Raw genomic sequence first — 9,968 nt, forward strand, 5'->3', positions numbered from 1 at the left:
GTATGGGAACCGTAGTCATCCAGTCAAGTATGCTGAGATTATTGGCAGTAATGCTGACGTTATAGACTAAACGTTGGCATAACTTCATGGAATAACAACTAAGATAGTGTTAGGTACCAGGAAGGCAATCCCTGTCCCGCTCTCCAGTAAAAAATCTTCCGTGGTAAGGCGATTGCAGCGACAGTTCCCGTAGAAGGACGCGGCTGATTTCCTTCCACACATTTCTTCATGACCGCATTGCCGGCGGAACATTGAACCTCAATCTACCTTTCTCTCTCTCTCTCTCTCTCTCTCTCCAGCAAATTCGAACTGTGGACACATGTTGTGTACCTGCAATGGACAGATGTATGCCAATGTGCCTGTAATAAACAATAGGGGCAAAGTCTTTGAAGTCCAGACAGTCGTGGATGACACAGGATCTGAAACTGATCATAGCAAAGTAGAAGCAGAATTGTTAAACTGTTTTCAAGTGTTCTTTTACAAATGAGTATTGAGTTCTGACCCAGTTAAAATTGCACATAATTGCAAAAATGTGAGATATAGATATTAGTGTAACACTAGTAAAAAGCTTAAATTGCTAAAACTGTATGAAGCTCAAGCGTGCGATGGAATCCTCTACAGATACTATTCGGAATTAGCCTCTAGCCTATCGTCGATCCCACGAACCACAACACTATGCCCGATAACTGAAAGAAAGCACAGGTAACAACGTCATAAAATCATTACTGACTCGGTCTCTGCTTCATTACGATTAAATTTCTACCGACTTCTGAAGTGTGGGCTGTGACGGCAAAAGGTGCTCGATGTCTGTGTGATCTGTGATCTTGGGAAGATAGAAAGACAGTGTTTAGCGGACACTGCAGTCGATCGTCTCAACTCAGCGGTGCGTAGATCCTGGATGAAACATTTGCCCTCGTAAATGACAACTGCAACGCTGTTCTAGACTTTCATTTTTAGTTTTACGAGCAGGAAGGCGGTGTTGGACAATTCATCTCTTAAACCCACAAATCCTCAGTTATCTAAGGGGTATTTTCAAAGTTAAATGGACTTTGTATTTATGTATTTCCCACCAGCAACAAAGGACTGGGAATTCCACAGAACACTGTTATCACTCCATAGATTCCACGTCGTATGAAAGCTGTCACTCGATGCAGTCAAAGAATAAGCCAGCCAGGTGGTTCCTCATCAAAACATTATGTAAAGTCTCAGATAGTTGTATCATCTGTTTAGCACATACTTGTCTCCTGTGTTTGAAACTGTCAACATTCATATCACTACGTTGTAACAAAGCTGATACGTTGCTAACGTAGCACGTTTAGTCTGCCGTCAAATGGCCATTAACTAAAAGATAGCTAGAGGTGCTTAGGAAATTACCAATGTGAAACCTACGCCTACTGCGGCGACGGCTGTTGTGAGTGAAGAGCCGAACCAAGGCTGGAATTCTCTGGGAAAGTTCAGCAGTTTCATGACCAGACTAACTTACAGAACAGTCCTTCAATTGAAATAAACCGTCGCTTTTTCACACAATTTGCGAAAGTTAATTGCTGATCAGGGATGCTTCTTAAGGATTCCTTCTGTGGTCTGCAGTAATCATTACTTCTAGTAATTGGCTGGAAATTTGTGGCTAATTGCAGCTTCGTTTTAAAGCGTTTGCTGCACGCTAAACAGATGAGAACAAAAGATCAGTCATGTGTAAATTTGTCATTACAAAGAACCTGAACAATAGTGATACGTCAGTCATAATAATGAATGAGAGTCTAGTACCGTAATCTCTGTAGTGCTTGATAATGGTGTTAATAAGAAGTTACCTCGTCTTTGTTAACTATTTTATTAGGAAGCAAAGCTCTGTTCCTCAATACATTGCTAACACAGTATCTTTGATCAGTAGCGGAACTGGAACTGACTGCAAAACAATGGTGAGATATGGTTTAAACTTGCGGATAGCCGGCCGGAGTGGCCGAGCGGTTCTAGGCGCTACAGTCTGAAACCGCGCGACTGCTACAGTCGCAGGTTCGAATCCTGCCTCGGGCGTGGATGTGTGTGTTGTCCTTAGGTTAGTTAGTTCTAGATTTGCCTCACACTCATGAAGTCAATTCTTTATGTTGATATCCACTTGATGTCATACGCAATTAAATGAATGTATGAACTGCAAATGTAGTATGCAGTCAAATAAATTAATTTTGGGACATCAATATGTTGCTTAATGGTATTCTGAATGTGAACACCTTTCATTATATTGAAGCTGTGCAGTACTGTCTAAAAAACAAAAAGCAAACCTATAGGTAGAACTTGGGCATTTAAAAACTGCAAATTCACTATGCTAATCCATAAATATTGCTTCAAATCATTTACAAGGAGTTGTTTCAGTCACTGATGTTGAACCTGGCCATACAAAATATTGTTAACAATGAAAAATATGTAGCTGAATATCTTATCGCATCGTATCGACTCTACTTACGATGGAAGAGACATGTCTACGAAGAGATTAAGTGGGACTGACAACAAACAAATTTAAAAAAATATATATGAATATCAAACTCTAATTATTCTCCAGGACCAGTTTTTTTAGTTTCTTTTTTGTTTTTTCTTTATAGTGATGAAGTGATTGTAGACTATAAAATTCAGTTGTATCAAATTTATGTGGCTGTCATATCTGCTTCAGCATACTGTTTTCTCGCCTGGTATGTGCATAGACCTTTCCTGTCATAAATATAATATACATATGCTTGACTACCAATGAATGTGAAAGAAAAGGCTTGTGTGTGTGGACGCAATTTCATAATCCAAAACTTTAATTAAATGAGGTTTCTGTATTTCTCTTTTCAGTTAACACAGACAATACTGAAGGAGCTGTTGGTTTTATTCCCAGGTATGCTTGGTTTCTTTACCCAGTATCACTAATTAGAATAGATGAAGAAACAGAAGAGCCTCTCAGGGATAAAAATGGTTATTGTATTCCGTGTAAACCAGGTAACAAACAGCTTGTTATCAAAAATATTTTACCTCATCATATTTCAGACAGAATTGCAGAGCATTTTCTGTACAGGTGAACCTGGTGTCCTTATTGGTAAAATTGACCAAAAGAAGGTAGTCAATAGCTTCAGTGGTTATTCTGACCCAAAGTCTACAGAGAAGAAAATAATTGATGATGTTTTCTCAAAAGGTGATAAAGCATTCAACTCAGGTATGTTTAAAATAATGTTTAGGGCTTAGTTCATTTTTAAAAAAACACTAGCATATTGATAACACACACTATAGATGGACTCTATCACCATTAAATAATAGGAGGAATGAAAAGAGTGAAACAATATCTTAAGGTTGGGACATGTCCTTTAAAGATTCACTGAAAATTTAAGCCTAAGGATACTTATGCAACATTTTAATTGTGATTTTTGAAATTTTTCTCAGGGTGCCCAGATGAGTTAATAATTTTTGGTTCATGTACAATATTTCAGAGATTGAGCTGGGTGTCTTCAGAAGGTGGGGAGGGGCTGGGGGAGGTAGGCAGGGAAAAGGGAGAGGAGAAAAGTAGAGAAGGGGGAAGGACTATGCAGGCAAGCTGGTGGTACAGGGCACCAATGGAGAGGGGTAGGCAGGTGGAGGTTAAAGTCAAGCAAAAGTTGAGACCAGAGAGTTAGGGGAATAAAAGGATACAATACAGGGAAAGTTCTCACCATCGCAGTTCAGAAAAATTGGTGCCGTTGGGAAGAATCTTGATGTCACAGGCTGTGAAGCAGTCAGCAAAGGCACACACATCATGTTGGGTGGCTTGCTCAGCAATTAGGTGATCCATCTGTCTCTTAACTACAGTTAGCAGTGGCCACTCATGCAGACAGCTTCTTAGTAGTCATGCCCACGTAGAATGTGACACAGTGGTTGCAGCTAATTTGGTGGGTCATATGCCTGCTATCACAGGTGGCCAGATGCCTGTGACAGGACTGGACTATGTGGTAGTGAGAGCAGACTTGAGACTGGTCTTACATCTAGAAGTGTTGCAGGGACATGAGGTAGGGGAGACAAACAGTTGGGAGAAGGGGTTGCATAGGTTAGGTGGGTGGTAGAATACCACTGTAAGTGGGCAGGGAAGATATTGCTCATTTCAGAGCACAATGGAAGGTACCCAAAACCCTATTGGAGGATGTCATTCAGTTGCTACAGACTTGGGTGATATTGAGTCATGAGGGGGGTGCTCCTTTGTGACTGGACAGTGGGTATGTGGGGGATGTTAGGGACTAGGGAGACAAAGTATGTAATATCTGTGTGAGGTGGGTAATTTCATTCTGTGAAAACTTCAGTGAGACCCTTGCTATATTCTGGAGAGTGTCTGCTCATCACTGCAGATGTAATGACGATGGTGGGTAGGTGGTATGGAAGGGATTGCTCATCACTACAGATGCAATGATCATGGGTGGCTAGATGGTATGGAATTGACTTTGTGGCATGGAATGGGTAGCAGCTCTCAAAAGCCAGGTATTGTTGCTGGTTAGTAGGTCTGATGTAGGGGGAGGTAATGATGTAGCCATCCTTGAGGTGGAGGTCGACATCAATGAAGGTGGCATGTTGGGCTTGTTGAGGAGGACCAGGTGAAGTAAATGGTGGAGAAGGTTTTGAGGACATCATCACATTTTAAGATGGTGCACAAACCAGGGAAAAAGCATATTAATGACAATAGTTTTAGCAGGACAACTGCAGTTCTGTAAACACAGGGCAAGAGCATTGCTGAGTGGAAAAGGGTACAGCCAGTTGACGCTGACTATCAGGCATTCAGGTCACAGCCACAGTTTGTGATGCATTATGGCTTACTGGGCAGAATGCCAATAGTGGACTGTGTGTGGTAGCACCTGCAGCATTCCAGGACAAAGTTTTGAAACAGGCACATGACCTTAGGGTGGCAGGTCATGGAGGTTGTAGAGAAACAAATGGATGGGAGGCACTTGTCTGTCCAGTAGGCTCTCAGAGACCAGTGTGGCCTGAGCTCCCAGTTGGTGCACATCGACAGCGCAGAAAGATACGTATATAGCTTCTTTTCTGTGTTTACTTAGTAGATTCTTACTTACATTGCGTGTGAGTTTCATATAGGAGGTGTAATTTTGAGTTTTAGTTACTGTAATCGTAAATTCAGGCAGATTGTTGTGCAGTCGTAAGGCATGTGTACAGGTTAGTTCATACATTCTTTGCGTGTTTCCCTTGCATTATCTAGGCATGGACTCATGTTTCAGTAACTGTTGTTCAACATCGATTAGAATGGGCAGGGACTGTGATTGCTGTGTTCGGATGAGGGCTGAGTTGGCATCCCTTCTCTCACAGCTGCAGGCGGCAGGCGGTGCTGACTTCGGTCGCACAGCTTGAGGCTGTTGCCAATGGGCACCACTGTGGGGAGCCGGACTTGAGTATCACGGGGATGTCAACCTCGTCCCGTCTGTCCCCAGATCGGTCTGCTGCTGTGGTTGCCCCGGTTGCTGCCCGCAGTGGGGCTGATCCCTCACCTGTGGTTGATTGGGAGGTCGTTCCAAGGCGTGGCAGGCAGTGAAAGACGTCCCCGGAGGCTGATCAGAAAGCCTCCCCGGTGCGTCTGACAAACAGGCTTCAGGTACTGTCTCTGGCTGAGCCAGATGCAGCTGCCTGCCCTGTTTCAGAGGATAATTCTCAGCCTTCAAAGTCGGGGCAATCGCAGAGGGTGGGCTTATTGGTAGTTGGGAGCTCCAATGTTAGGTGCGTAATGGGGCCCCTTACAGATATGGCGGCTAAGGAGGGGAAGAAATCCAGTGTGCATTCCGGGTGGAGTCATTCTTGATGTGGAAAGGGTCCTTCTGGATGCCATGAAGAGCACAGGGCGCAGCCAGCTGCAGGTGGTGGCACATGTCGGCACTAACGATGTGTGTCGCTTTGCATCTGAGGAAATTCTCTCTGGATTCCAGTGGCTATCTGATTTGGTGAAGGCTGCCGGTCTTGCTTATGAGATGAAGGCAGAGCTCACCATCTGCAGCATCGTTGACAGAACCGACTGCGGACCTTTGGTGCAGAGCCGGGTGGAGGGTCTGAATCAGAGGCTCAGATGGTTTTGCGACCGTGTTGGATGCAGATTCCTTGACTTGCGCCATAGGGAGGTGGGGTTTCGGGTTCCACTGAATAGGTCAGGAGTTCACTACACTCAGCTGGCGGCTACATGGGTAGTGGAGGCTGTGTGGCGTGTACTTGGCGGTTTTTTAGGTTAGAAGGCCTCGGGGGAAAGTATGGCGTGGGCTGCAATCTCAAAGGGTGCATGGCAAATACAGGACGTGTTTGGATCAAGGAACAGTCGGAATTGTAGTTGTAAATTGTTGTAGTTGTGCTGGGAAAGTCCCTGAGCTTCAAGCGCTAATGGAAAGCACAGAAGCTGAAATCATTATAGGTACAGAAAGCTGGCTAAAGCCTGAAATAAGTTCTGCAGAAATTTTTATGAAGTCTCAGATGGTGTTCAGGAAAGATAGATTAGGCAGAATTGGTGGTGGAGTGTTTGTGTCCGTCAGTAGTGGTTTATCTTGTAGTGAAGTCGAAGTAGATACTCCGTGCAAATTGGTATGGGTGGAGGTGATACTTAACAGCCGAACTAAGTTAATAATTGGCTCCTTCTACTGACCCCCAGACTCCGATGATATAGTTGCTGAACAGTTCAGAGAAAATTTGAGTCTCGTAACAAATAAATACCCCACTCATACAGTTATAGTTGGTGGGGACTTCAACCTTCCCTTGATATGTTGGCAAAAATACTTGTTCAAAACCAATGGTAGGCAGGAAACATCTTTAGAGATTGTCCTAAATGCTTTCTCCGAAAATTATTTCGAGCAGTTAGTCCATGAAACCACGTGAATTGTAAATGGTTGCGAAAACACACTTGACCTCTTAGCCACAAACAATCCAGAGCTAATAGAGAGCATCATGACTGATACAGGGATTAGTGATCACAAGGTCGTTGTAGCTAGGCTCAATACCGTTTCTTCCAAATCCACCAGAAACAAACACAAAATAATTTTATTTAAAAAGCGGATAAAGTGTCACTGGAAGCCTTCCTAAGAGACAATCTCCATTCCTTCCGAACTGACTATGCAAATGTAGACGAGTTGTGGCTCAAATTCAAAGATACAGTAGCAACAGCAATTGAGAGATTCATACGTCATAAATTGATAAGAGATGGAACTGATCCCCCATGGTACACAAAACAGGTCCGAAAGCTGTTGGAGAGGCAACGGAAAAAGCATGCGAAGTTCAGAAAAACATGAAATCCTGAAGATTGGTTAAAATTTACAGACGCGCGAAATTTGGCACAGACTTCAATGTGAGATGCCTTTAATAGGTTCCACAACTAAACATTGTCTCGAAATTTGGTAGAAAATCCGTAGAAATTCTGGTCGTATGTAAAGTACACAAGTGGCAAGACGCATTAAATACCTTCGCTGCGCAGTGCCAATGGTACTGTTACCGACGACCGTGCCGCTAAAGCGGAGTGATTGAACGCAGTTTTCCGAAATTCCTTCACCAGGGAAGACGAATGGAATGTTCGAGAATTTGAAACACAAACAGCCGCTAGCATGAGTTTCTTAGAAGTAGATAACTTAGGGGTTGTGACACAACTCAAATCGCTTGATACGGGCAAGTCTTCAGGTCCAGATTATATACCGATTAGGTTCCTTTCAGATTACGCTCATACAATAGCTCCCTACTTAGCAATCATATACAATCGCTCGCTCACCGATAGATCTGTACCTACAGATTGGAAAATTGCGCAGGTCGCACCAGTGTTTAAGAAGGGTAGTAGAAGTAATCCATCAAACTACAGACCTATATCAATGACGTTGGTTTGCAGTAGGGTTTTGGAGCATATACTGTATTCAAATATTATGAATCGCCTCGAAGGGAATGATCTATTGATACGTAATCAGCATGGTTTCAGAAAACATCGTTCTTGTGCAACGCAGCTAGCTCTTTATTCGCACGAAGTAATGGCCGCTATCGACAGGGGATCTCAAGTTGATTCCGTATTTCTAGATTTCCGGAAAGCTTTTGACACCGTTCCTCACAAGTGACTTCTAATCAAGCAGCGAGCCTATGGGGTATCGTCTCAGTTGTGTGACTGGATTCGTGATTTCCTGTCAGGAAGGTCGCAGTTCGTAGTAACAGATGGCAAATCATCGAGTAAAACTGAAGTGATATCAGGTGTTCCCCAGGGAAGTGTCCTGGGACCTCTGCTGTTCCTGATCTATATAAATGACCTGGGTGACAATCTGAGCAGTTCTCTTAGGTTGTTCACAGATGATGCTGTAATTTACCGTCTAGTAAGGTCATCCAAAGACCAGTATCCGTTGCAAAGCGATTTAGAAAAGATTGCTGTATGGTGTGGCAGGTGGCAGCTGATGCTAAATAACGAAAAGTGTGAGGTGATCCACATGAGTTCCAAAAGAAATCCGTTGGAATTTGATTACTCGATAAACAGTACAATTCTCAAGGCTGTCAATTCAACTAAGTACCTGGGTGTTAAAATTGTGAACTACTTCAGTTGGAAAGACCACATAGATAATATTGTGGGGAAGGCGAGCCAAAGGTTGCGTTTCATTGGCAGGACACTTAGAAGATGCAACAAGTCCACTAAAGAGACAGCTTACACTACACTCGTTCGTCCTCTGTTAGAATATTGCTGCGCGGTGTGGGATCCTTACCAGGTAGGATTGACGGAGAACATTGAAAGGGTGCAAAAAAGGGCAGCTCGTTTTGTATTATCACATAATAGGGGAGAGAGTGTGGCAGATATGATACGCAAGTTGGGATGGAAGTCATTAAAGCAAAGATGTTTTTCGTCGCAGCGAGATCTATTTACGAAATTTCAGTCGCCAACTTTCTCTTCTGAATGCAAAAATATTTTGTTGAGCCCAACCTAAATAGGTAGAAATGATCATCAAAATAAAATAAGAGAAATCAGAGCTTGAACAGAAAGGTTCAGGTGTTCGTTTTTCCCGCGCGCTGTTCGGGAGTGGAATGGTAGAGAGATAGTATGATTGTGGTTCGATGAGCCCTCTGCCAAGCACTTAAATGTGAATTGCAGAGTAATCGTTTAGATGTAGATGTAGTTAGGAATGTACAAGCTTTCATGTGGGGGAAACTGCCACAATACAGGGTTGATCAATGGGTTTTCGTAATGAACCCATATTTGTATTTGTATTTGTATTTCTTTATTGGTCCTGTAAATCATGTTTAGGTACATATTTTGCACAAACGTGTAGGAAAAGTCAGGTTGGTGCAGTATATACATCATCATACACATTGTTATTTTGAAAGGATAAATATTAAAAAATAATTCAATACATGTTGAATATTGATGACAAATTTAATATAATAAAATAAAATGACAGACTTATTAAGAATATTTGAGCAATTACACTACACTTTCCTGATACTCTAAAAGCTCGGAAACAGAATAGAAGCAGTGGTCAAGCAAATACTCTTTCAGTTTCACTTTAAACTTTTGTAAATTTTGCATATGTTTCAAATAGGATGGCATGTGATAGTACAGCATTAAGCCAGTATGATGCACTCCTCTCTTACAAATGTTTGTACTTACTGTATTGATATGCAGGTAATGTTTCTGCCTAGTATCATGAGGGTGGTAATCAGTTATACTTGAAGATATTTCCATCTTTTAAAGTACTTCCTTTTGTGAAATTTAATATTTCATACATATATAAGCAAGGAAGAGGCATTATACTGAGATTTTTAAATATTGGTCTACAGGAGTGTCTGTACTTAGCATGGCTTATTATTCTAACGATCTTTTTCTCTAGTCTAAATGTTTTGTTTGCATCTACGGAGTTCCCCCAAAAGATAAACAATGACATTCCTAACCTGATATGACACACTTTTCCAAATGGTAGAAATGTCAATGTCAATGTTAAGATACTGATGATGATGATGATGATGATGATGATGATGATGATGAA

General features: G+C 42.2%; 1 protein-coding gene across 1 annotated transcript in view; it reads left to right on the forward strand.

Annotated features, from left to right (window-relative positions):
* LOC124803104 (long-chain fatty acid transport protein 1-like) overlaps positions 1 to 9,968 on the forward strand; it is a 164,420-nt gene that overhangs the window by 126,867 nt on the left and 27,585 nt on the right. Inside the window, exons 7-8 of the mRNA XM_047264262.1 lie at positions 2,827 to 2,970; positions 3,047 to 3,184. Coding sequence (XP_047120218.1) covers positions 2,827 to 2,970; positions 3,047 to 3,184 — 282 coding nt within the window. The remainder of the gene's footprint in view (positions 1 to 2,826; positions 2,971 to 3,046; positions 3,185 to 9,968) is intronic.

This window comes from Schistocerca piceifrons, chromosome 6 (genome assembly GCF_021461385.2).
Source record: "Schistocerca piceifrons isolate TAMUIC-IGC-003096 chromosome 6, iqSchPice1.1, whole genome shotgun sequence".
NCBI classification, from domain to species: domain Eukaryota; kingdom Metazoa; phylum Arthropoda; class Insecta; order Orthoptera; family Acrididae; genus Schistocerca; species Schistocerca piceifrons.